At 47.6% G+C, this 27,546-nt stretch overlaps 1 protein-coding gene across 1 annotated transcript in view; it reads right to left on the bottom strand.

Moving 5' to 3' along the window:
• Window positions 1-1,820: 1,820 nt before the first annotated feature.
• VAX2 (ventral anterior homeobox 2) overlaps window positions 1,821-27,546 on the bottom strand; it is a 46,341-nt gene continuing 20,615 nt past the window's right edge. The window contains exons 2-3 of the mRNA XM_060279111.2: window positions 12,182-12,369; window positions 1,821-2,612 (exon numbers count right to left, since the gene is read on the bottom strand). Of these exons, the coding sequence (XP_060135094.2) occupies window positions 2,130-2,612; window positions 12,182-12,369 (671 nt within the window). The 3' untranslated portion in view covers window positions 1,821-2,129. The remainder of the gene's footprint in view (window positions 2,613-12,181; window positions 12,370-27,546) is intronic.

Raw genomic sequence — 27,546 nt, 5'->3', positions numbered from 1 at the left:
TTGTCGCCCAGAACAAGAAGAGAGATGAAGAGGGAGGAGAGGTTGGCTGCAGGCAGGCACAGTCTCTGATTGCTCGGGGAGGGGGAACCTAGAGAGGAGGGGACTTAGACGATTATGGGAAAGCTGGGACCTTTTGTCTCAGCTACTTATCCATGGAGCAAGACCAGCTGGGGATAAGCTGCGGTGTTCATTGGCCCGACACTCAGCCAAGTCTGTGCACATTGTGTTCTTGATAATAGTTAACTCCAACTTGCTCGGTGTGCGTTAGTGCTGGCTCGCTCCTGAAACCTGTTGGGGCTGATAGGGCGGACGGCAGGGTGACCAACAGCAAGGGGAGCCAGAGCAGGAAACTCAGGTGGTGTTTTTGGGTATATGTGCCATCTCCAGAACATAACCCCCGGTCATGATGCAATTGTACTGTATAGGAGGAACACAGGAAGCTGTCTTGAGTCAGGCCATTGGTGCATCTAGCTTAGTGTTGTCTTGCACTGGCTGGCAGCAGCTCTCCAGAATTTCAGGCAAGAATATGTCCCAGCAGGGATTGAACCCGGGACCTTCTGCATGCAGGGCACGGGCTCTACCAATGAGCTAGGTCCCTATAGGAAGCTGCTTGCACCAGGTTAGGCTACTTAGAACCATCGAATGGTAGAGCTGGAAGGGACCCTGAAGGTCATCTAGTCCAACCCCCTGCAATGCAGAAGTCTCAATGCACGGTCCCCCATTATATATCGAGCTCAGTATTGCCGGCCTTGGCTGGCTGCAGCTCTCCATGTTTTCAACTGGAGGTTTTCCCCATTACATTCTTATCTGGTCCTTCTAACTGAAAACGCAGGGGATTTGACTTTCGGCCTTCTGCATTCCAAGCAGGTGCTCTGCCTGTGAACTGAGGCCCCTTGGTCTGTTTGCTTCTTGGGAAATGGGAGAGGGGGCCTAGGACAGCCTTTCCCAACCTGGCATTCTCAAGGAGATTGGGGCTTGGGAGTTGTGGTCCAAAACATCCAGAGAGCAAAATGTTTGGGGTGGGGCTGCTGGACTAGGGTTTCTAGCGCTTGTGCAGACTGATCCTGAGAGACTCACAAATGCCCTTACCTGGGTCCATATGGGCCAAGGGGAAACCTCATGAGGGCAGCCTGCACACCATGCCATTTAGCTGCAATTCCTGCCTTAAAAACATGAGAAGAACTCTGCAGAATCAGGCCAGGGGCCCATCCACTCCAGCCTCCTGTTCTCACAGTGGCCAGGCAGATGCCCCCGTGGGAAACCAGCAAGCAGAATTCGGGCACTTTGACACCCTTCCCAACCAAGGGCCCATTCTGCCAACTGAGACTGTTTCCTGCTACTAATATATTTAAGGAACTTTAAGTTGTTGGTTTTAATGCTTTCAGCAATTCCTCAAAGTCTTTTGACGCATCCGTCATTGTCTGCTTACACTTTTTGCCAGAGTTTTGTGCTCCTTTTTGCTCTCTTAAATTGTAGAAGACTTCAGGTTTTTTTCTTGCCTCTAATGGTTTTTTGACCCTCGTCATCAACCATTCCAGTGTACACTCAATTTGAATTTCTAATGTTCTGTTCTTAAACAACTCCCTAACCTTTCGGAGTGATTTGACCCCAATGGCTTTGCCTCTCAACTTCCTTTTTACCAACTTCCTCATTTTGGGTAAAGCTGCCTCTTCTCTCCCCCCCCCCATTTTGCAGGGGGTTGGACTCGATGACCTTCAGGTACCCCCACTGCCACCGCTGCCACCCAGCTCTACGACCCTACGAACCCCGTGTACGTCCATTCGCCCCTGCCAAAGTAGTCACCATACCGAGCCAGCTTTGTCTGTCGATGTCGTTTAATTTCCGTGAAAGGAGCACACTCACCCACACACCCAGGCACGCACGCAGAGGCACACATCACATGGTTGACATTTGGTAAACAGTCTTCAAACACACACACACACACACACACCCTTGCGAAAGAGAAGCCCCTGCTGGGGTTGGGGGCGTGGGACTCGACGTGAGGTGGGGGGAGGACGGGCGGTCAGGGGGATGGCGGCGTGGGGGGCGTCCTTTTGACACTCTGCTTCCCTTCGTCACCGTTGTTATTATTAATTAATTAATTAATTGTCGTTAATGATCTCTCTTCTTTAAGGGCTTGGCTTCTTGCTGGCTAGCGCACTGTCTTTCCTCTCCAGCCGCGTGTAAGGCTCAAAGGCGGAGGTGCCCAGTCCGTATCCACTGGGGAGCTCGTGGAGGGTCCCCAGCAAGGGGCCGCCAAAGCAAAGAGGGGCCGGCGGCAGCCGAGGGGGCGCTGAGGGGGCGGCCAGTGAGGGGACCTGCAAGCTGAAGGCCCCCGTCCCCGGAGGGCTGCCCCCGCCACCCAGGCCTGGCGAAGTGTTCCCTGACGCGCCCATCGAGGACCCGTTTCCAGAGGGGTTGCCGACGGGGTTGGGAGCAGGGGAGAGCAGGCTGGGGGGGCCCCCGGGAACCGACAGGAGCCTGCCCTGCTCCAAGAGTCTCAGGATGTTGCAGGTGGCAAAGGACTCTGAGGTGGACGTGGCGTGCTTCTCCGAGTCCCTGCTCTGGTCCTTCTTCTGCTTGGTGCGGCGGTTCTGGAACCAGACCTTGACCTGGGAAGGGAGAGAGAGAAGAGAGAGAGGTGAGAGCAGGTCACACAGTAGCCATATTGGATCTGGCCAACAGGGGCGTAGCCAGGATGAAAATTGGGGGGGGCAAGGGGCAGGGCCAAGGGGCAGGGCCAAGGGACGGGGGGAGGGGCCACAGTCAGGGGCGTAGTCAGGATGAAAATTAGGGGACAAGGGGCGGGGCCAATGGGCAGGGCCAAGGGGCGGGGGGAGGGGCCACAGTGGGGCAAGGAAAGCTCCCTTCTCCCTGGCTGGCTGTGGGGCGGGCGGAGGGAAAGCCAGGCAACCGCTTTGTGCAGCTCTGGGGCTTTCCCTCCACCCGCCCTACAGCCAGCCAGGGAGAAGGCAGACGGCACCAGGCGGGCAGCGGGGCAGGTTGGCCAGCGGCCCTGCTTCTAGGGGGGCAATTGCCCCCTCCTGCCCACCCTGCCTACGCCCATGCTGGCCAACACTCGTCAGCTGGCAGGAGAGATAGAGGCCATGGGTGGGTTTTGGTCAGGTCACAACACATGTCCCGCTTGGAGTCCGGCGTAAGTCAGCAATGAAAACAAGAAGCCACCCAAGGCCAGTGACGCTAAATCTTTAGTCAAGGAAACAACCACAGCTCAGTCCTTGTGGTCTCAGCAACCCTTTTGCCGCTCCGATGCTACTAGCCCCGAGATGGAAAGAGGAAAGAGTCCCTAGCAGAGAGGAATGGCAGGCTAAGCTAATGGACTACGCTGAAATAGCAAAGCTGAGCTGATTGGAAAACTCAGGAACCAAGAGGGCAAAAACTTCAAAAAAAGAATGGGGGAGGGGAATTATAATTTATTTAAGAGACCACTGCAAGCAGATGAAAACATGAGCAGGATTTTAATCTCACTTGTAATGCAACAAATACTATGGAAAATATGGTTGGATACAAAATATAGATTATGGAATAATATGCAGTTGTAAATGTTGCCAATAGGAGCCAAGGAGGGGATGGTGTGTGTGTGGGGGGGGGGAGTATCGAGATTCAGAGCAATCTCTATATATGGATAAATATTTGGATTGTTATAAATTGGTATTCGTAAAATCAAATAAAAATGATTTCAAAAAAAACAACCACCACTTTATAGGACAGGCATCCCCAAACTGCGGCCCTCCAGATTTTTGGCCTACAACTCCCATGATCCCTAGCTAACAGGACCAGTGGTTGGGGAAGATGGGAATTGTAGTCCCAAACATCTGGAGGGCCGAAGTTTGGGGATGCCTGGTCTAGGAGACCTTGCCCCCCTGAAGCAGTTGCAAGGATTGAAGGTCCCTGTCTTCCCAGTGCCCACAAGGATTCCTCCTCTCCAGGGTCCTTCCCATGCAGTCTCAGGCTCACAACCCCCCCTCTGCTCTGCCTGTTTCATTCCTCTGTGGCTTCTAGGAGACCAGAGGGAAAGGGAGCTGGCTGAAGCAGGAGCGGCAGACTGGCCCTGTCTCCAGTTTCCCTCCTAGAATCTCTTGGCCACCCTCCCCTCCAACCTTCTCTTCAGCCTCAGAGTCTGAACTGCTCTCTGCCACAGCCTCCTCCTGCTCACTAAACCCTGTCACTTCTCCTGCTGCTGACACCTCCTCCTCCTGCTGCCAGTCTGCTTCTTCTCAGTCTGAGCACTCTTTGTCAACCCACCACCAACCCCCTGGCTCAGAGCCTTTCCCCCCCTGGGGGATCCCTAGGGAGTTTCCTGGCTGCCTCCCACCCCTCCTCTGCATCCTGCCAGTCCATGTCAACACAGCACGGCGAGAACAGGAGAAAGCCCTTCTTCACACCTCAGGTGGTTGAACCATGGAACTCGCTGCCACAGGAAGCAAGGAAGGCCACCAACTTGGATGGTCTTTTTTTTTAAAGCAATTTATTAAGTTTTCCAAATAAACACATTAAAGACAATAAACAAAACAAACATACAACACACACAATTGTCTTTTTAACAACTCTTCCCAAATCTCTCATTCCCAATGCTCTGCCAAGCTTGACTTCCCTCCCTCCCCTCATTTGGTTTTCTTTTTAACTCTTATCTCGCAGTTCCTTTATTCCATCCGTTTAAAGTCAATTCGTAGGATTTATTTCAGTCCTCCAAGTGTCTTTAAACTTCTACAGTTTTTTTCCATATAGTCCACAAATTTACTCCAGTCTTTTTGGAACCTTCCTTCCCCCTGGTTCCGGATCCTGCTAGTCAGTCTTGCTAATTCTGCATAGTCTATCATTTTTGTCTGCCACTCTTCAATCGTCGGTAGATCCTGAGTTTTCCATTTTTGGGCTAACAAAGTCCTAGCCGCGGTTGTCGCATACAAAAATATTATATAATCCTCCTTTGCAATCTCTTGTCCAATAAGACCTAATAAAAATGCCTCAGGTTTTTTGGGAAAGGTATACCTAAGAATCTTTTTCAGTTCATTATATATCATTTCCCAAAATCTTTTAACTTTTTCGCATTTCCACCACATATGATAAAACTCTCCCTCCTTCTCATCACATTTCCAGCACATTTTATTACTCATCCTATACATTTTAGCTAATTTTGCTGGTGTTAAGTACCATCTATACATCATCTTCCAAACATTCTCTTTCAGGGCGGTACATGCAGTGAACTTCAATGTTTGATTCCATAGTTTCAACCACGCATCATACTCAATATTATACCAACTTGGATGGTCTTTAAAGAGGATTGGGCAAATTCAGAGAGGAGGAGAATCTGCTCTGCTCTCCGCAGTCAGAGGCAGCCATGCTTCTGAATCCCAGTTGCTGGAAACTACAGGAGGGGAAAGTTGCTCTTGCGCTCAGATCCTGTTTGCAGGTTTCCAACAGGCATCTGGTTGACTCTTCTTATGTTCTTAAGTACCCTGCTGGATTTGGCCAATGGCCCATCTAGTCTAGCATCCCATCCTCACCGTGGCCAACCAGATGCCTCAATGGGAAACCCATAAGCAGAATCCAAGCACAAGAGCCCTCTCCCCTCCTCTGGTTTCTGTGGAGGCTGAGCAAAGCCATCCTGATTAGGAGCCCATTGATAGCCCTCTGTTCCATGATTTTGTCTGATCCTCTTTTAAAGGATCTAAATTTGTGGCAATCTAATCTGGGGAGGGGGGAGAGGTCTGTTAGGGAAGATGGAGCCACTGGTGCCATCTCCAGGGGCCCCTGGGGACCCAGGCCCCCGCAAAATGTTTGCTGTGGGTACCCATGGGTGCCTAGCCTCCACCCCTTGCACCACCTCCAGGGCTGCCTCAGCCTATTGTTATTTTAACTTTTCACATGTCTTAAATTAGTTGCCACTTTTTCCTATTTGTAATTTTATTCTTTTATCCTTTTTGCAAACCGCTTTGAAGTGGCGGCAGCGGCGGTTGTTTTCGCAATCAAGCAGCGTATAAAGTTCAACGATTAAGTAAATCTCAATGAAACTGGGGGTTTGCGTTCCATGTACCAGGCCTTGCTGGATACAGAGCAGCCAGCAGCCCGACGGCAAAATCACCGTTGCTTCTGGGATTTGCGATGCTATAAATAGGGCTTGGGCGACACTAATCTGTGTGAGTCAACGAGGTCTAAAGAGGATTGTAAGAGACTCCAGAAAGGGCGAGTGATGGCGGAGGAGGAGGAGAGAGGCAGGTGCCAAGGAAGGTGCTTCAAAGACTCAACCTGTGTTTCAAATGGACTGGGCCACACAAACACACCCTGAGGGAAAGAGGGAAAGCCGACCGCTTGGACAGCACAAGAGTGGCTAAGTAGAGTGTCAACCAGTCTGAGAGAAAATCAGGGCATGGTGTTGAACACCAAACAGACTTTCTTTCATCCGTCCCGATCTTCCAACACTCAGCTTCATGGGATGTCTACGGGTTCTAATGTTATGAAAGAGGGAGAGAACACTTTCCCCTGTGCACAGGCCCTCTAGGCTAGGGTTTCAGGCAGGGGACATTCCCAGCCCCAACTGAGGATGGGAAGAGCCATGGCTTAGTGTCGGAGCATCTGCCCTGCAGGAAGGATGTCCTGGGTTCAGCCCCAGGTAGGGCTAGGAGAGAACCTGAAGAGCTGCTGCCATTCACTGTGGACGATCCTGATGGACCAATGGTCTGAAGGAGTACAAGGCAGCTTTCTCCGTTCCTATGACTGAACCTGGGACCTTCTGAAAGTCAGACATTTCACACTGAGTTATGGCCCTTCCCCAATGAGATTCCTTTTTGAGACCGGTACGTTTCTTCCTATATACATAAAAACGTAAGGCGGTCATCACGCAGTCCCCATTGTAGGATTTGCTGTGCTGCGTTGAAAATCCTAGATTTGCATGAAGTGAGAGCACAGCCCCTATTGGTGGGTTTGTAATGCCACATCACAATCCCGGATTTGCATGTAGAAGGGGGATTGGGAAGAGGAAAAGTCATCTTAGCAGTTGTGTGGGGTGAGAAGGGGATACTCTAGGGGGTTAGATACATGGGAGAGAGGAATGGGGGGGGGAGGTTGGTGAGTGGCGCAGTCAGGAGCGCAGCCCCTGGTATTAACCGAAGCCCATACGAAGAGGCCTGCTGGATCAGGCCAATTGCCCATCTGGTCCAACATCCTGTTCTCACAACCAGATACCTTCCGGAAGCCTGCAAACACGACCTGAACTCAACACCAACTTTCAAACTTAACTTCCTGAATCAAAGGGCCTCTGACCCATCTATGGAGAACCTCTTCCCCCTTGAGTAGACGTCACATGCAAGAAATCACACCATTTCACCTGGCAGCTAATCCGCAGGCCTTTATTTCTGGCTCTGGGCCACCAACCTGGCAACTCGCTCTTGAGAATCAAGCCTGGGAATTCAAACATTCTCTCCTGTCCTTGGCAATCCGGTTGCAGGAGGAGAGAGTGTTCTGGAGGGTTTCCCACAGGCACCGGTGGTGGGCCACTGTGAGAACAGGATGCTGGACTTGATGCACACACACACACCCAATTGGCCTGATCCAGCAGGCTCTCCTCTTCTGTTCTTCCCAGCATGAGGTGGGCGGTTTGGCTTCTACACTGCTAGCGACGTGTTCTGTTCCTGCCTCCTTGGCTCTCTCTGAACACGTTTGGTGGTCTCATGTCGCCCATCGCCTCTCGCCCAAAGAAAGGAAAACACATTTGGCGTTCTGGGCCTCACCTGGGGGCCCTGATTGGGCAGGGAGGGGGAAAGCCACCTGCGGCTCATTGTCTTAAGGCAGAGCGAGGCAGAGGCACAAAACCTGGTGTCTCTCTTTTTGTTGTTGTCGCAACAACAAAAGCAGAGTCCGGAGACATTTGTTTTATTTTTTCGAAAGGGTCTTGTCAGAGTGAGAAGACTTAATTAGGCATCCGGGGGAACTGGAGAGAAAGGCTGGGCGTATAATTATTTCCATCAGCAGCCAAGCTCTGAATCTCCCCCCCTTTCACTCTGCTTTCCCCATCCCCTCAATTAACTGGGTCTGGGTGGAGGAATAAAACCACATCAGCCATCATGGGAGGAAGGAGGAGATTGAGATGGGGGGGCGCTCTGAAATGACCCCCATCACACAAATAATACACACACACACACAGAGGGACGGAGGGAGAGGCAGCCCTAGCGCATTTTCTCATGGCTTTGGGAGAAACAAAAGCTGGAACTGCAACCCCAAACAGCGTCAGCGGTAATTGCAAGGCTCCCAAGCCTGCTTTGATCAGCATGTGAAAAGGCGAGTTTGTGTGAGCAGAGGCATTCAAAGGAAGTGTTTGCTCAACCCCCAGATCCGGTGGGGAGGGGGCACAGGCGTTGCACCTTGGGCTGGGATCTGAGTTCAAGGACAGCCAGCCCTCTTCGCAATTCCCCACCACAGAGATACAGACAGACAGAGGCAGATTCTGGGAAACTGGGCTTCCAGGTCAAAGGTTAGGGTACGCTTGTTTGCCCATAGGGGAGTCACTCCTTGCTCATTTCGCTTGCCCTTTTCCAATGCTCCAATATTTTGGAATTCACCTTTTTCACAGCTGCAATACTTTACTGCAACGTTTTCACTGAACTGTCCACCCAGAACACAAGGTTCCTTTCCTGGTCAGTCACTGCCAGCTCAGACCCTATCAGTGTCTATTTGAGATGTTAGGGGTGTTTGTCCTGATGGGTACACTTTCTTCCCAACTGAACCACATTTGCCCTTTTAATGCCCTTTCACCCACTTGGGAGAGATCCGTTCGGAGCCTCTTGAGTCTCTTTTTTCTTCTTACCACCTTGAACAATTTGGGGGTCATCAGCAAGCCTGGCCACCTCTCAGATCACCCCTGACTCTGGGTCATTCATGAGCAAGATAACAACTACCAGTTCCACTTCAGGGCCCTTGAGAGACCCCACTTCTTACACCACTGTTGCACTCAGGTGCTCCTCGAGGGCTTCCCATAGGTATCTGGCCTAGTCCAGGATGCTGGCCTGCATGGGCCTTTGGCCTGATCCAGCAGGGCTGTGCATACTGTCCATTTATTCCTTGGGTCCCTCTGGGTGCCCATTCATCATGCATTCATGATTACTTGTGCTCATGGTGATATCAGGGTGGTTTAGGGTTGCCAGGTCTGGAGCAGCCCAGACCCTGAGATTTCAGGACCCCAGAATGCCTCTCCTATAATTTGCAGCCGGCTCCTCCTCTTCAATTAAATAAAGTCTCATCCACCCGGAGATTCAAACCTGGAAGTCCTGTAACCCTAGGGTGGTTATACACAACCTCATTTTCAATACTGTTTGCGACTGCCAACATTTCAGAGTGGTCGCCATACTGCTTTGTGTCCAATCAGCGCATTTCTCTTAACTTGCTGCTGAAAACCCATAACCTTTTCAGCTTTTTTTGTGCTATAGTGCAAAAGAGCCCCTCACAAAACAACTAACAAAGGGAATGAAGTGTGGATGATCCACCACTAATGTATTTTTATTATTGCATCCATAATATATTGCAGAATATACCGTATCCCCCAACCCTGCAGCAAAAGGTGGGAAAAAGGGTCCTGCAGTCTGGAGATGCCCAAATTCTCTTCCTCCTGATCCTCAACCAGTTACCGGCCCATAAGCCATTCTTATCCCAGGCTTGGCTTATATATTCTTATCATCAGAACGTCCAAAACCTGCCATACGTTCCTACGAAGGCGCCCATCAAGTCACATGAAATCTGCCAGTAGATCTGTACCTGCCTGCTATTTGGCTCTATCTACCTACATAAAGATGCTTTAAGAAGCTGCACGTTTTCCACACATGACAAAGCAGCAAAGTTCCTGCTTGTTCAGGGCGAAGGTCTGAGTGCAGATTTCAGAGCAATTCCTGCATGAAAGCCATTTCCACATTGCGGGAGTTTTGCCACAGAGTGTGTGAAAGATGCAAAGTGTCGTTCCATCATCTCTGTTGCTCATGGTAATGAATTGTTAATTGCTATTATTGCGATTAATTTTTAACAGAGCAGACCTCGTTGTGCAGCTATAAATAAAATAAGAATGTGACTTCTGCCAGCTTGGGGCTGCTCAGCCGACTAGAGTCGCGTTCTGCCTGGAAGCTTCTCTCCAGGGCCACCTCCTCCATCATCCTTTGAAGAGTCAACATGGTATAGAGGTTAGAGTACGGACTAGCACCTGGGAGACCAGAGTTCGAATCCCCTCTTCACTATGAAGCTCACAGGGTGACCTTGGGCCAGTCACTCCTCTCAGCCTAACCTACCTGGCAGGGTTGTTGTGGGGGGTTAAATGAGGAGGGAGAGAACCATGTGTGCTGCCTTGAGCTCCTTGGCGGAAAAGCTGGCATGTGAATAAGCAATAAACAAAAATAAATCCCTGGTTCTCCCAGGGATGCCCCTGAAGACTTATTACATGCACAAATGCAGAGGGCCGTTCCTACCATTAGGCAGAGTGATCCAACTGCCTCAGGCATCATAGGCTGGAAGGCTCTTCCTCCTGAGCTCTCTGACCAGACCCTTTTGTTGGAGAAGGTAGATGTGTGTCCTGTACCTTGTCCTCTACCCCGCTGGCAGAGGCAGAGCTAGCTGCTCCAGCACACATGCTGTGCCTTACCTTCCAAGTCCCGGACTGCAGAATCCGGGACTGGCAGCCGTGTGACACCGGAAGTTGCGTCAACGTAACTTCCGGTGTCGCTTTGCCCTTCTATGGGCACCAAAAATGTCTGCCGCCGACACCGGAAGTCTATGCACTTCCGGACATGCGTAAATGCGACTTTTGAAGCCGGCAGTGGCCATTTTTGGTGCCCATAGAAGGGCAAATCGGAAAGGAAAAAAAATGGCAGGAGAAAATAACGGAGAAAAACGGGAGACGAAGTGATACAGGGGACCACCGGGAAAAGGTAAGTAAACTGGGGGTTTCCCGGGGAAAACGGGGTACTTGGCAGCTATGTGCTGTGCACCCGGGGACAGGGCGAGCGTCCCAGGGAGGCAGGGCAGCGATGTCACCCCCCTCAGGGGGGACACCCGGGGCAGGCTGCACCCACCGCACCCCCCTTCCTCCGCTACTGCCTGCTGGTCTTCCTAGGGTGCTGCGCAGTGCCCCATTGCTTGTATTGAAGTACGGTAGGATTCACTACGCTATGTAGAACGGGCGGCTCAAGTGTTCTACTGTCCTCAGACAGCAAAACGCCTTGAGCCGGCCTTGCAAATGCGTTTGGTGCCACAGTGAGATGTGGCCTTTTTCTTCTTCCTCAAGGTGATAAAGGGGATGGAGAGCAAGCCTTATGTTTAAGGGCATTGGGGATGTTTCGCCTGGGGAAGAGAAGACTGCGGGGTGATGAGAGCCACCTTCAAATATCTGAAGGGCCATCACACGGGAAAAGGAGCAAGCTTGTTTTCTGCTGCTCCAGAGGCGATGACCTGAACCAATGGATTGAAATGACAAGAAAGGAGATTCTGACTAAACATTGGGGGGGGGGAGCTTCCTTATGGCAGGAGTTGTTTGATGGTGGAATGCAGTCCCTCAGAAAGTAATGGACTCCCCTTCATTTGGAAGCAGAGGTTGGGTGGCCATAAGTCAGGGATTGGTTAAGCTGTGATCCCTGCGTTGCAGGGGGCTGGACTAGATGACCCTTGGTGGTCCCTTCCAACTCTACAATTCTATGATTCTGAATATTTCACAAGATCCAGAAGCTCATTTGCTTCTGGACACCACAGGACTCAGCCCTCAGGACATGCTTCCAGTGCTAGGGACGTGGAAAACTCAAGGGCTTTTTATACAGCATCTCTGTGACCGAACAGAATTCCCCTCCCCCTGGCCTCTCCCAAATCCTGGTCCAGCACTCTCTAACCATTACACCACACATGACTCTAGTTTCCTGCCTGGGGTGACTCATCCTGTGTGTCTTGTGGGTACTGATGCAGTCAAAGCAGCAAAGCTCAAAATAAGACAAAGGAGTCCCATTGTGTCATGAAAGTAGCAGGAGAGAGAGAGAGAGAGAGAGAGAGAGAGAGAGAGAGAGAGAGAGAGAGAGAGAGAGAGAGAGAGAGAGAGAATGGAGAAGGAAGAGAGAATGAAAGGGAGCAGGGGAAGAATCAGAGTGTGGGGTGGTGGAAAAGAGCGATGATGCCTTCTTCGGCAAATGCACCCATACCTTACCTGCGTCTCGGAGAGGTTGAGCTGCCGGGCGAGTTCTGTCCTCTCTCTGCCCACCACATACTGGCAGCGCTGAAACTCCAGCTCCAACCGGTAGAGCTGCTCAGCGGTGAAAGAAGTCCTGGTCCTCTTCGGCCGGTCCAGGTCCAGACCTTTGGGAAGGACGATCTCCCGGATGGTCCCTTTGGCATCTGGGGGCAAAAGCAAAGGCAGAGCCTTGAGGGGAGGCCATCAGAAAAGGAGACGAGCCCACGCTGGATCAGGCCAGCGGCCCATCTAGTTCAGCACCCCATTCTCACAGTGTCGGACCCTGGTAAACCAGCAAGCAGGATTTGAACGCAAGAGCACCTTCTTCCCTCCTGTGGTTTCCAGTAACTGGTATTCAGAAGCATGGCTGCCTCCAACTCTGGAAGACAGAGCCTAGCAATCCTGGCTAGTAGCCATCGACAGCCCTCTCCGCCATCACTTTTTCAAATTCTCTTTTCAGGGCCATCTTAAGCCCATCCAGCGCCCTGGCGCTAAGGTCCCTCCAGCGCCCCCCTCCAGAGCCTCTCCAAGGGCCCGGGAGTGCCAAGCGGACTGCGGCAGCAGCGGGAGGCCACCTCTGAGGACTCTGTGCTGCGCCTCCTTCTCGTTTCCCCAGCGCTGGGTTCCGCTCAGTCAAGCTTTGCCACCAGCGCGTGCACCGCGGGACCAGTAAGAGCTGCTTGGGCGCTGTGCATGCACTGGTGGCGAAGCTCGACCCAGCGCTGGGGAAATGAGAAGGAGGCGCAGCGCAGAGTCCTCGGAGAAGGAGGGAGACGCGGCACAGCCTCTCAGCTAGTGAAGCGCAGTTCTGGCCAGATCGCCGGAACCCTGTGCTCACTTGGCGCCCTTCCAGCGCCCAGTGCCGTGGTTCTCCGCGCCACTAGCCTCTATGGCTAGGACGGGCCTGCCTCTTTTAATGTTGGTGGACATCCCTGCCTCTTGTGGGAGTTCCATAGCTGAACTCTGTGCTTCCTCTGCCTGTAATTTCTTTTGTCTGTCCTGAACCTTCCGATATTCAGCTTCATTTGATGTCCACAAGGGGTGCCAACTTAAATAAAATATTGGGGGGGCAGGTAAGCCTCACCCTTAGCTGCCAAGTATCCCGTTTTTCACGGGAAACCCCCGGATTTTAATCCGTTTCCCGCTGTTCTCCCGAATGGAGAAAAATCCCGGAAATCCCCCGGATTTCCTACCTGCCAGGGAGCCTCCATTTTGGGTGCCGCTCTTCCCATGTGTGGGCACCAGAAATCGGGCAGAGCGGCACCGGAAGTCGCTTCTACGCAGGTGGGGCCATACCTGCCATGGCTGCTGGGCGTGCGTAGAAGCGACTTCTGGTGCCGCTCTGCCCGATTTCCGGTGCCCTCACATGGGAAGAGCGGCCCCGGAAGTTGCTTCTACGCAACTTCCAGTGCCGCGCCACTGCGGATCCCGCATTTTTCAGCGGGAGACTTGGCAGGTATGACCCCACCCCTCATAATCGATCACACGACACAGTGCATGCATACCATTTGAATGGCAGTGCCCATAAACTGGGGGGGCAGCCCCCTCAAATATTGTATTGCCCCCCCCCAAGAGTTGGCTCCTATGAGCTGGTGTAATGAGAGAGGGAGAACCACTTTCATGTGGGGTGGGTTTTTAATATTTTCTCTCTCCACTTTCTCCCTGACATGCATCATTCTATAAACTACTATCATGTCGCCACTTGCTCTTCTTTTCACTAAACTAAAAAGTCCCAAACACGGCAACCTTTCTTCATGGGGGGGGGTGACTTCACCCCCTCGATCATTTTGAGGGCACTTTTCTGAACCTTTCCCAACTCTACAATATCCTTCTGAGGTGAGGCAGCCCAAGCTGTGTGTAGAGTTTCAAATAGGGTTGCTCCCAGTGCTTTTTTTCTAGAAAAAGAGGTGCAGGATCTCACCACGAGCCCCTGCCTTGTTCTCTTATAATGGCAATGACGCCCACCTGAGAAGTGCCGGAACTGAGTTCAAGCAAGTTCTGGCTGAAAAAAAAGCCCTGCTTGCACCATAGATTTGTATGACAGCATTATGATATTGTCCGTTTTACTTTCAATTCTTTTCATCTTCTTTTTTCATGATCCCTTATAGAGTATTAAAAAAAATGTATTTATTGTAGCATGAGATTTGGAAGCCAGGGCTCCATGCAATGTACTGCAGTGCCCATAGAGCTTTAAGATCTGCAAGGCAAGCCCTTTGCTAGGGTTTGGGATGTGAGACGGGGCCTTCTCTGTGGTGGCACCCCAGCTGTGGAACTCCCTCGTGCTGGAAACACGCCCCTTCTGGCATATTGCAACAATGTGTCTTTTTCAATAGGTATTTGGCCACAGCTGAGACTCTAAGGGATGAGTTGCTGCATGTTTCTATACACTCCTCGAATCACAGAACCATAGAATTGTAGAGTTGGAAGGGACCCCCAAAGGTCATCTACTCCAACCCCCTGCAATGCAGGGATCACAGCTGAATAATCCCTGACAGCTCACCTTCCAATGTCTCTTTAAAAACCTTGAATGAAGGAGGGTGGAAGTTGTGTCGTCATCATTTTGAAGATGTTGTGGCTTTAGATGTCATATGGAAGGCATTCTATTGGGTTTGTTGAATGTAAAGTGGCCCTATTGGAGGGAGACTGTAGTGTGAAACTACTAAAATGCAATTTATCAACCAGCTCAATATCCTGTGGACTCAGCGTGATGGAGTTTCATCACATTACTTGTGCTAAGGAGCTCCCCCATGCCAGCATCTTCTGTTTCAACCAGCAGGGCTGTTTGTTATAATCTACAACCGCTAATTACAAAATTCCCTGGGCTGAACTTTCCTGCATCTCATTTCCCTCTGATATCTACAGTGCTTCCTCCGTTCCCATGGAGAGTAGTAGACTTGCAACCGAGGAGAACACTTCATGCATTTAATACAGTGGACAGTGGTCTATGAAATCTTATGCCAGGGTATTTACTGGTCTGTGACCGTAATAAATCGCTTGGCTTGACTAATGGGACGATAAACGTTTCTTCGCCTTTCAAGCACTGCAGGACTCTTGGTTGCTTTTCCTGCAAGAGAGGGATGCAGATTTCACTTCTCTGGAAATTGAGTTCGGTTCATATTGCTCTGGGATCCTTTGGGATGAAGGGTGGGCTGGAGAGAGAGACATTGCTTTGCTGCCATCTCGAAATACGTCCCAGTTGTGGTGGCTTGAAGTCCACAAATGCCCAGAGTGGTTTAGCAATCAATGCCTCTTCCCAGGAAACTCTGGGAATTGTCGTTCTGTGAGAGGAGGAAGAGGGACTTTTTGACAACTCTCAGAGCCATTAGCAAACTACAGCTCCCGGAGATCTTTGGCAGTATCCTAGCACTTTAAATGTCTGGCATGAATGATACCTTAGACGCTCTTCTTCTTCTTCGGCGATCCCTCCTCGTAGCCGAGTAAGATTGTCTTCCATAAACACGGTTTTAACAATGAGTCCGTAGGTGACTGTGGAGGCCAATTCTGGATCCACACATTCCACAGTTCCAGGCGCACTCCTTATGCATTTCCAGAGGTGGGTTTCCCATCTGTGTTCATAGAATCATAGAATCCTAGAGTTGGAAGAGACCACAAGGGCCATCCAGTCCAACCCCCTGCTGAGCAGGAAACACCATCAAAGCATTCTTGACATATGCCCGTCAGGCCTCTGCTTAAAGACCTCCAAAGAAGGAGACTCCACCACACTCCTTGGTAGCAAATTCCACTGTCAAACAGCTCTTACTGTCAGGAAGTTCTTCCTAATGTTTAGGTGGAATCTTCTTTCTTGTAGTTTGAATCCATTGCTCCGTGTCCGCTTCTCTGGAGCAGCAGAAAACAACCTTTCTCCCTCCTCTATATGACATCCTTTTATATATTTGAACATGGCTATCATATCACCCCTTAACCTTCTCTTCTCCAGGCTAAACATACCCAGCTCCCTAAGCCGTTCCTCATAAGGCATTGTGTTCATCCAACCCTTATCCAAAATGCAAATATATCCTGTACTTTGTTGTGAGATGCTGCCTTTTGATGTGCTGTGGCTCAAGCCAGCTTCACACCAATAGGAGCCCTTAAGCTTTCCAAACTTCTCATGTTGGCGGCACACTTTTTAGACACAGTAAATCAGTTTTACTAGCAAGGTAAAGGTCAAGGGACCCCTAACCATTAGGTCCAGATGCGGATGACTCTGGGATTGTGGTGCTCATCTCGCTCTATAGGCCGAGGGAGCTGGCGTTTGTCCGCAGACACAGGTCATGTGGCCAGCATGGCTAAGCCGCTTCTGGCAAACCAGAGCAGCACATGGAAACGCCATTTACCTTCCCGCTGTAGCGGTACCTATTTATCTACTTGCACTTTGACGTGCTTTCGAACTGCTAGGTTGGCAGGAGCAGGGACCGAACAACAGGAGCTCACCCCGTCACAGGGATTCGAACCGCCGACCTTCTGATCGGCAAGCCCTAGGTTAAATTAACCATTTTCCAGCCCTGGGAGGAGTGCAGGGAGCATTCAAGTCCTCACGACACACAGTTTGGAAAGCTCCGCCTTAAGCTGTTCCTGTTTCCTCTCTGGCCAAGGTGTGAACACTTTGCATAGGGTAAAGACATCCTCCCTGGCCCCAGTTGGAAAAACAACAGCTTCACTACCGGTACCTCCAAGGCAAGGATGTGAACAGACCTCAAGGCAAAGGGACACCTGCCGGCTGAAATGACACACTGCAAGTCAAACAACAAAGGCAGAAGGTGCCTGGTGGAAAAGCAAAACAGAAAACTAGGGTGGCAAGGGGTGAATTGGGCGGCCTGAGCGCTCTCTCTCTCTCTCTCTCTCTCTCTCTCTCTCTCTCTCTCTCTCTCTCTCTCTCTCTCTCTCTCTCTCTCTCTCTCACACACACACACACACACACACAGCTGGCCATTTGTCAATCCTCTGATGTTCCCATGATGCCTGGTGGTGCCCTTATCACGAATAAGTTCCATGTAGCTAGTTACAGGTAGGTAGCCATGTTGGTCCGGAGTAGTTGAAACAAAATTAAAAAATTCCTTCCAGCAGCACCTTAGAGACCAACTAAGTTTGTCATTGGTAGAATCATAGAGTTATATTAACGGTTAATGGCAGGCCCTCCAATGTTCAAAAAGCATGGAGGTGAATAGGCGAGCCAAGCACAGCATGTCTCCAGTGGCCGGCTCCTTCTCTTTCTCCTGCCCCAGAGGGGCAGGAGAGCCGAAGAAGCCCGGTGGCAGCATCAGGAGAAAGCAGAGGAGGAGTCAACGGCCCTTGAAGCCACACGGCTGCCACATTCAGCTCCATCGCTGGCTCCTCCCGACGCCCTGACATAGGGTTGCCATATCTCACAAAGTGAAAATTCAGACACGAAAATGGTTGAGGTTTTATAGCTTTTTTATTTTATTTTTTTAGTTTGGCCCAAAGTTGCAAAATCTCAAAAACGAAGAAGATTCTCATAGAATCATAGAGTTGGAAGAGACCACAAGGGCCATCCAGTCCAACCCCCTGCCAAGCAGGAAACACCACCAAAGCATTCCTGACAGAAGGCTGTCAAGCCTCTGCTTAAAGACCTCCAAAGAAGGAGACTCCACCCCACTCCTTGGCAGCAAATCCCACCGCCGAACAGCGGAATAGTATGAGAAGCTGTATCTAATTTTGAGAAGTAGTTTCTAGTAAATAACTTTACAGTTATTATACAGCCTATTATGTTTATGCGTTTTTTAAATTGGATTTGCGTAACACGGGCATTCTAATGGTTTTGATTTGGGGCCTGAGTTCAAGTCACGCTGCACAGGGAGATCCAAGCTGATCCAACATTGACCAGCTGATTGGAATGGTTTCAACAATAAGAAGAGCCTGCTGGATCAGGCCAATGGCCCATCCAGTCCAGCATCCTGTTCTCACTGCGGCCAACCAGTTGCCCCTGTGACTTCCAGCAACTGGGATTCAGGCCGTTAACTATTAACAGACCTATTTGTCATGGATTTGTCCTACCCTTTCAAAAAGCCACCTAACCCAGCGCCCCTTGCCACCTCTTGTGGCAGGGAGTTCCATCAGTCAAATATCCATTGTGTGAAGAATATCTTCCCTTTGCCCATTTGAACCTCATGGCCATCCTGCCTCCTTAGGTTAATGGATTACCTGCCACGGATGCTTTCGCTGAGGTTCCTGCATTGCCGGGGGTTGGGCTAGATGACCCTTGGAGATCCCTTTCTACTCCACAGTTCAATGCTTCTTAGATTCTGCTAAATCCTAGTATTAGCATAGCATTGAGGCACTGTAAGAAAACTTTCCTTCCATTATCTCCACCCCCATTCATACTTCATAAACTACACTTCTCAACTTCAGCGGGGGTTCCTACACTGCAGATCATTGGACATGAGCTCCTTGGAGAGATAGTGGGACACAGCTGCAACTGTTCTTAAGTGTTTTAAAGACAGTTTTTGTTTTATTTATTTTATCTCTTTCGTATTTGGCACCGTGAGCTCCTTTGGGAGGGAGCAGGGGATAGACGTTTAACGAACAAATGAATATTTAAAGCACAGATTTAAAGATTGCCCGTCCAACTTACACTTGGGAACAAAACTGCCTCTTTTTCCAGCCCCCTTCCTTTCCTTTACATCGGTGGCCCCCAAAGTGGGAGGTACCACTCCCGGGGGGGGGGGGCAATGGGATTACCTGGGAGGGGGTGCACACATATAATTATGTGTACTGTATCAGAGTTTTAAAAGCTGTTATTGCTGGGTCAAGTACATCCATTTTGTTGAATTAAAGAGTTTTAATCGGATTTTGAATGACTGCAAAAATAAAGTTTTACTCTTTTGAATTTTATTGTCTTGTCCTGCATTGCAGGGGGTTGGAATAGATGGTCCCTTCCAACTCTCCGATCCCATGACTTTCCTTAAGTGGGTAATGCAAACCACTCTCAGAATCACAGAATTGTAGAGTTGGAACCCAAAGGTCATCTAGTCCAACCCCCTGGATAAATGCCTTTCGTAGGGTGTAGGGGTCATTGGGAATGAGTTTATGGAACTGAGGGGCTGGTGGCTCCCCCAGAGTTCAGGGGCCTCTGTTTTCAAGCTGGGCTGCTCTTTCTAAAAAGCACTTGGAGGAATAAATCCGCAGAAATCACCTCTGAGCCTCTCCTTAGACTGCCTTTGCAGATAGAAGAGGGGGGTTCACAAGTCACCCAGCTCAGCCCCTTCTATGGAAAGGTTGATAACTTATTATAATGACTTAACAGTTTAAAACCTTTCTAGATTCCTGCCTCCCCCCCCCTTTCTTGGGTCAGCTTGCCAAAGCAGCAAAAGGACAAACTGAAAAGGGACACAGCCGCTTTAAAATCTTGAGTTTCAAGACGATGGCCTCAATTTATATCGTTTATTAATAAATGGTGCCGTAATCTCCCTCCCATCTCAGTCGCAGCAGCCATAATGGAGAAATTAACTCAACACTCTTGATCTGAAGGATATTATATACCCTGCGGATGGGAGCTTAATCTGTAATGTAAAAATATTCTCCAAGTCTGTTTCGATGCCATACGGAGAGGACTGCCTGAAAGCCTTAACATCTGTAGATGCATTTGTCTTGGAAGACAAAACTTAACGTTTAGCCATTGTTCCTTAAAAGCAATTTCAACGAAAAGTTTGTAATAAATAAAATAAAACGTCTTGTGCAAAAGAAGAAGGTTAAAACAGACCCTAAAATCATTTCATGAATTTTTATACTATTTTATCAAAATGGCTTAGATCTCTTTTAAAAGATTAAGCGCTGCAGTGCATAAAGATATATTAAAAATTGAAGGTATATGAAGAGTTGGTGTGGCGCAGGGGTTAGAGGGTCAGACTAGGACCTGGGAGACCCCAGTTCAAAACCCCATTTAGCAATGAAGCTCACTTTGTGTGACCATTGGCCAGCTCCTCCCTCTCAGCCTAACCTACCTCACAAGGTTGTTGTGGGGATTAAATGAGGAGCTCCTTGGAGAAAAAGCTGGGATATAAATTCAATAGATAAAGGCATATTGTAAAACAAATGAAGCATAAAAAACCATGTACTAGACTGAAATCCACCACATCATATTCCCCATCTGAATAATATATTATTTTCCTCAACCCCTTTCTAGTTTCTGCTGCGATGCTTGCAGATTTTGGCAGTTGTTTTGTGGAAATGTGCCTGTCCCTTTTAATAGGGTCTCCATCTTACATATAACAGATTGTTACTGGGTTGTTATTGTTGCTTTTAAAAAGGAGGAGGAATATTGCACCCTTTCTCTTTTTGGATAATTATAGACCAGGGCCGTGGCAGAAAGTAGCCTGTCAAACCGTCACCTGCCATTCCTCTATTCATGCAAAATCCTTTGCACAAAAGGGCCCTTTCTTCAAAGGAGCATCTCTGGCCTGGGGAAAGCATGCTTGTTCCCTGTGTCTGTTTAAGACTTCTGTCCCCTGCCTTTCCATAAAGCATGGAACCATGTAAAAAGGAAAAATTTCAATAAAATTTGAAAAGCAAGCGGTTTAAAACAAAACAAAATTACGTACGCCAGGTGAGAACCTTCCTTTTCAAACCAGGCCTTTGGCTTCTAATGTTCTAGGGCAGTGGTTCTCAAACGTTTTTCCCTGGACCACACAAAATTGGCTGGCACCACGCCAAATTTTTCATTGATTAGAAATACGCTGGAAAACACAGCTAGGAATGTCCTTACTATCACTTGATGCTCTTGCTCTCATTTTGAAAGGATATCTATCCATATTCTGCAAATAATAATGAAACTGATACGATACCATACCCTCCAACATTTCTCCGATGAAAACAGAGACGTCCTATTCAATAATAATAATAATAATAATAATAATAATGTTATTATTTATATCCCGCCCAGCTGACTGCTTACTGGGTTACTGCAGCCACTCTGGGCGGCTTCCAAACATGATAAAGCATTAAACATGTAAAAACTTCCTTATACAGGGCTGCCTTCAGATTTATTCTAAAGGTTGTCTAGTTACTTGCCTCCTTCGTCCCAATCCCCTTGGTTCCAAAAAAATCACCCCCACCTGGACATAGATAGCCAGGGGGGTGCTGCCCCGCAATCAAGTAGATGATTAAAAATACTTAACTAACCAACCAATTGCATCACAGATAACTTGGTTCTGTTCCCCCCACCCCAAGCATAAAGCCCGCCCCTGCTAAAATGAATCATGGCTATGCCCAGGTTCCCCACTCTACCCTATAAAAAGCATCATTCATAACAGAGGTTTCCTTGACTCACTAAGGAAGATAATAACACAATAAAATCCAAAGTAGTCACAATTAATTGCATACTAATTGTCTATTCAAAATCCAGTTAAAATTTTGTTGTTGTTGTTGTTGTTGTTTAGTCGTGTCCGACTCTTCATGACCCCATGGACCATAGCACGCCAGGCACTCCTGTCTTCCACTGCCTCCCGCAGTTTGGTCAAACTCATGTTCATAGCTTCAAGAACACTGTCCAGCCATCTCGTCCTCTGTCGTCCCCTTCTCCTTGTGCCCTCCATCTTTCCCAACATCAGGGTCTTTTCCAGGGAGTCTTCTCTTCTCATGAGGTGGCCAAAGTCTTGGAGCCTCAGTTTCAGGATCTGTCCTTCCAGTGAGCACTCAGGGCTGATTTCCTTCAGAATGGATAGGTTTGATCTTCTTGCAGTCCATGGGACTCTCAAGAGTCTCCTCCAGCACCATAATTCAAAAGCATCAATTCTTTGGCGATCAGCCTTCTTTATGGTCCAGCTCTCACTTCCATATATCACTACTGGGAAAACTATAGCTTTAACTATACGGACCTTTGTAGGCAAGGTGATGTCTCTGCTTTTTAAGATGTTGTCTAGGTTTGTCATTGCTTTTCTACCAAGAAACAGGCGTCTTTTAATTTCGTGACTGCTGTCACCATCTGCAGTGATCAAGGAGCCCAAGAAAGTAAAATCTCTCACTGCCTCCATTTCTTCCCCTCCTATTTGCCAGGAGGTGATTGGACCAGTGGCCATGATCTTGGTTTTTTGATGTTGAGCTTCAGACCATATTTTGCGCTCTCCTCTTTCACCCTCATTAAAAGGTTCTTTAATTCCTCCTCACTTTCTGCCATCAAGGTTGTGTCATCAGCAAATCTGAGGTTGTTGATATTTCTTCCGGCAATCTTAAATCCAGTTTGGGATTCATCTATTCCACCTTTCACATGATGAATTGTGCATATAAGTTAAATAAGCACAGAGACAATTTACAACCTTATTGTACTCCTTTCCCAATTTTGAACCAGTCAGCTGGTCCATATCCAGTTCTAACTGTAGCTTCTTGTCCCACATAGAGATTTCTCAAGAGACAGATGTGGTGATCAGGCACTCCCATTTCTTTAAGAACTTGCCATAGTTTGCTGTGGTCGACACAGTCAAATGCTTTTGTGTAGTCAATGAAACAGAAGTAGATGTTTTTCTGGAACTGTCTAGCTTTCTCCATAATCCAGCGCATGTTTGCTATTTGGTCTCTGGTTCCTCTGCCCCTTCGAAATCCAGCTTGCACTTCTGGGAGTTCTCGGTCCACATACTGCCTAAGCCTGCCTTGTAGAATTTTAAGCATAACCTTGCTAGCGTGTGAAATGAGGGCAATTGTGCAGTAGTTGGAGCATTCTTTGGCACTTCCCTTCTTTGGGATTGGGATGTAGACTGATCTTCTCCGATCCTCTGGCCACTGCTGAGTTTTCCAAATTTGCTGGCATATTGAGTGTAGCACCTTAACAGCATCATCTTTTAAAAATTTTAAATAGTTCAGCTGGAATATCATCACTTCCACTGGCCTTGTTATTAGCAGTGCTTTCTAAGGCCCATTTGACTTCACTCTCCAAGATGTCTGGCTCAAGGTCAGCAACCACACTACCTGGGGTGTACGAGACCTCCATATCTTTCTGGTATAATTCCTCTGTATATTCTTGCCACCTCTTCTTGATGTCTTCTGCTTCTGTTAGGTCCTTTCCACTTTTGTCCTTTATTATGGTAATCTTTGTATGAAAAGTTCCTTTCATATCTCCAATTTTCTGGAACAGATCTCTGGTTTCCCCCCCATTCTATTGTTTCCCTCTATTTCTTTGCATTTCTTTGCATCTATTTAGTTTGATTAATTCAACAAAATTGCTGAACTTGAACCTGTGATACCAGCTTGGAGTGCCAACTTGTCTCTGAGACCATGGGTGCCCAGAGCCGTGGGTGCCATGCGGTATGCATGGCCCTGGCACCGTAATTTGTGGGTGCCCGGCCCCCTCATGGGGAATTTTGTGGGTGCTCGGGCACCCAGGACCCCAGGGAGTTTGGCACCTATCATACCAGCTTTTCAAAGCTGCCCCTTTGCCTCTTAGCAGCCCACTACAGAATTGCCCCCAGGGGCCATCCCTCCTACTATGGGAGCAACTCGTGTAGATCTACTGCAAAATAAATAAATAAATAAATAAATAAATAAATAAAATCCTGAGAACCTGTTTCATTCCAAAAATACAATATCATTGCAGTTTGATGCTGCAGGCTGATCCGCTTCAGTTACTGGGACGCAGCTGTCCTACATTGCAAAATGCCAAGACATTTTTAAACATTTCCTCCTTCAAATCTCAAAGCCGCACACTTTTTTTCCTGCCCCCCCAACATTGCGCACAAATTGAATCAAGAAAGGCGTTTCTGTCAATCTCCTCAACGCTTAGCACGACTCAGCCAATCCTATTCCAAAAGCAGAGCAAAGAGGTGTGTCCCCCCCCTCCTCCCCCGGCCGCTGCCATGTGTCTCTAAGCATAAATGTTCTTGTGTGCCCTGGATTCATTTAATTCAGGGGGAAGGGATTTGGATAATGAATAGGCGGGGCGGAAACTGCATGCAACTGGAAGCAAGTTTTCTTCACTTTTTACAAGTTTTTCTGCGTTTAGGTTTTGGACGATGGGTGCAAATTGATGGGTTCCAAGAATTATGTCATTGATAGGATCATAGAATTGTAGAGTTTGAAGTAACCCCAAGGGCCATTTAGTCCAACCCCCTGGAATTCTACGATCACAACTAAAGAATCCATGACAGAAGCCAAAATATTGCCAGCCACCAGTGATTGCTCTGCAGTGTCTGCATTTGAAAACGGATGCTGGTGGTCCCAGCAGTGGGATCTGACAACATTGTGGTTGGACTGAAATCGTGACCCCCACTTCCTTCTTCATTTACCTGGGACATGTGCAGGGAGCAAAGAGTATGGACAACTTGAGGATGTTTCAAGTCACCACCCCCACTCTTAGGGGTGGCGGGATCTAGAATCAATCTAGACTGAAAGCAGGTTGCGGACAAGCCTGAAAGATTCTGGAATGGGAATCTTTTGTGCTACAAATGGGGTAGTGAACCACCCTGAGATCGACGGATGAAGGCTGGCATACAAATGATGATGATGATCATCATCATTTGATCATCATCATGTTGATACACTCCACATCCAGGATGCTGTGATATGTGTTCTATTCTGAGCAAGGCCCTGGGCTGAGTTGACAGATCTATTATTCTTAAAAGAAAACAATTGTGTGATGCTGTAAAATAAAAACATTGATAAACTGATGAACTGATTGTAGGAAAAAGCCATTTTCATAGGAGACACTAGAAAGCAGAACGCCTTTCGTTCCTGTTTGGGGCATGTGTGAATTCTGAAAATGCCCCACATATTTATTTCTCTCTGTGTGTGCAATGGCAATGTATCTTGTAGTGCCAGTGGGATTTAATGGTTGAAGTGCTGGGCTTCAAGTAGGGAGATACGGATTCGAATCGTCACTCTAACACAACATTCAAGGGATAATTCTCAGGCAGGCCCTGCCTCAAAAGTTAACCTGCCTCACATTCTTTGGAGGAAAGGTGTTGTTGTTTAGTCGTTTAGTCGTGTCCGACTCTTCGTGACCCCATGGACCATAGCACGCCAGGCACTCCTGTCTTGCACTGCCTCCCGCAGTTTGGTCAAACTCATGTTCGTAGCTTCGAGAACACTGTCCACCCATCTTGTCCTCTGACGTCCCCTTCTCCTAGTGCCCTCCATCTTTCCCAACATGGAGGAAAGGTAGCCACAACTAATTAATGATATAGGGTTGGATCCTGATTTTGCCATGCTTAGAATATGGCTAGCCTCCCCAAAATCCTTTTAAGTGGAGCTCTTCATCTCAAACTGTATTCTGTACTGGATTTGGAACTGTTTTTACATATGAACTTGTTTTTTTAAAATTGTTTTTTAAATTGTTTTTATGTATGAAATTATTTTTAAATTGTTTTAACCAGTGAAAGGTTTCTGTTTTTAAATTGTTGTAATTGTTTTTACATATGAAGCTGTGTAATTGTTTTGCAGCTGATGATTTTATTGTGAAATGGCCTTGAGATATTTTATGTAAAGCACTTCATTGATGCCATTAAATAAATATTTGAAAGTAGTAGGCCTGTTAACTCCTATTATTATTATTATTATTATTATTATTATTATTATTATTCACACACATATATATATATACGTGTGTGTGTAGACCATTTTTCAAATAAAACGTTTCCCAAAGTGGATTACAAAAATATACACACAAAAAAAACATAATACAATTTTTTAAAGCAAGCTAAAAACAGGCATTTCAAAACAGTCCTAAATATTTCTAAAACCAGCATGGACTGACATGACCATACCAAAAACACTCAGGCACCATCGCAGACTAGCCATTACAAGAAAGGACTTGAAAGGCCAATAGAAAGATGGAACCTGTCAAACTTCAAGCAGGATCAAATAACAGCAGTGGGGCCACCAGCAAAAAGGTCCAATTCTTTTTTTAAAAAAATTAATTTTTATTGAGTTTTACATAAAACGAGAAAGAAAAATAGGGGGGGGAGAGAAAAAGAAAAAAGAAAATACAAAAACTTTTTTAAAAAATACAGAAATATAGAACAATATCATCACGTCTTATTTCTTCATTGTTCTTCACTTATCTTCCTTACCATTCTTTTATAATTAATCCATAACATTTCCAGAGTCTTAACTAAACATCATCAAGATACCTCTTAGCTCTCTTATTTATAGATAATTATTTAGCTCTATTAATTATAGATAATAAAGAAAAAATGGAAAGAGAAAACCCTTAAAAATAATAAAAAGACATAATCATATTTTTTCAATTTCAAATCTAAACATTTCGGACTTCCTCATTCCCCCTCCTTGAGTTCTTTATAATTCACTAATTATTGCAGTTTCCAGCTCTAAAATTACATTCTTACTTCCAACTTATAACTTCTTTTTTACCATTGGCCCTTCATACTTCTCTTTACCTTAATTACCCAATATTCTCTGCACTTTTGCCCAAAAATATTCAAACTAATTTTCAAAATCTTTTACCCCCTTTTTATTCCCACTCTCAAAACTAAATCTACCCCCTTTCCTTGGAATCGGTGTCTCCAGAGATTTCAGCCAGCTCCTTAATACTTTCCGGATTCAAACCCTGTTTTACCAACCAATGAGAATTAGCCCAATTCCCCCTTACCCCACTCCTGCTCTGTCCCAATCTAGATTTTGCTGAACCCTTCCCCCCCCCCTGCTGTATTCCCAACACTTTATTTTCAAGTCCATGTCAGCATGGACTGACATGACCATATGAAAACACCCAGGCACCATCGCAGACTAGCCATTACAAGAAAGGACTTGAAAGCCGATAGAAAGATGGAACCTGTCAAACTTCAAGCAGGATCAAATAACAGCAGTGGGGCCACCAGCAAAAAGGTCCTATTCTGTGGGCTCCTCGCTCTAGTTGCCTTTGTATGCAGGCAGCTAACTGGGGCGTCAGAAGCAGCTCTTAAGATGCAGTTAGGTTTCAATAGCATCTCCCCCCCCCCAAAAAAAAAACAACATTTCTCCAATGGGGAAAAAAATTCTCCAATGAAAATAGGAACATCCTATTCTACATCAGGAAGCTTCTCCCGTGTTTGATCTCCCGCACACATTGGCATCGTCAGTGCTGGAGTTACGTATAAGCTAAACAAGCTATAGCTTAGGGCCCCACTCTCTTGGGCCCCCCCAAAAAAATTTAAAGGGAAAAAATCCTGGATGTACATTTCCAAATTAGAAGATAAAAAAAAAATAAAGCCTACATACAGCAACAGTGTTTTGTTTTGTGTTGTGTGGGCTCCTATGATGTAAGTCATGGGCGCCGCCTGCTAGCCTGCTCCCTAAAATATCACTGGTTTGCTCATTTCTATATATAGGGTGCATACATTCTGCATCCATAAATTACCATATAGCATATATTCAATACTAAAAACAGCGACCATTTGTTGTTG

This window comes from Zootoca vivipara, chromosome Z1 (assembly GCF_965207765.1).
Source record: "Zootoca vivipara chromosome Z1, rZooViv2.hap1.1, whole genome shotgun sequence".
NCBI classification, from domain to species: domain Eukaryota; kingdom Metazoa; phylum Chordata; class Lepidosauria; order Squamata; family Lacertidae; genus Zootoca; species Zootoca vivipara.
Note: the sequence above shows the minus strand (reverse complement) of the source record. Positions and strands in the feature narration are given on the sequence as shown.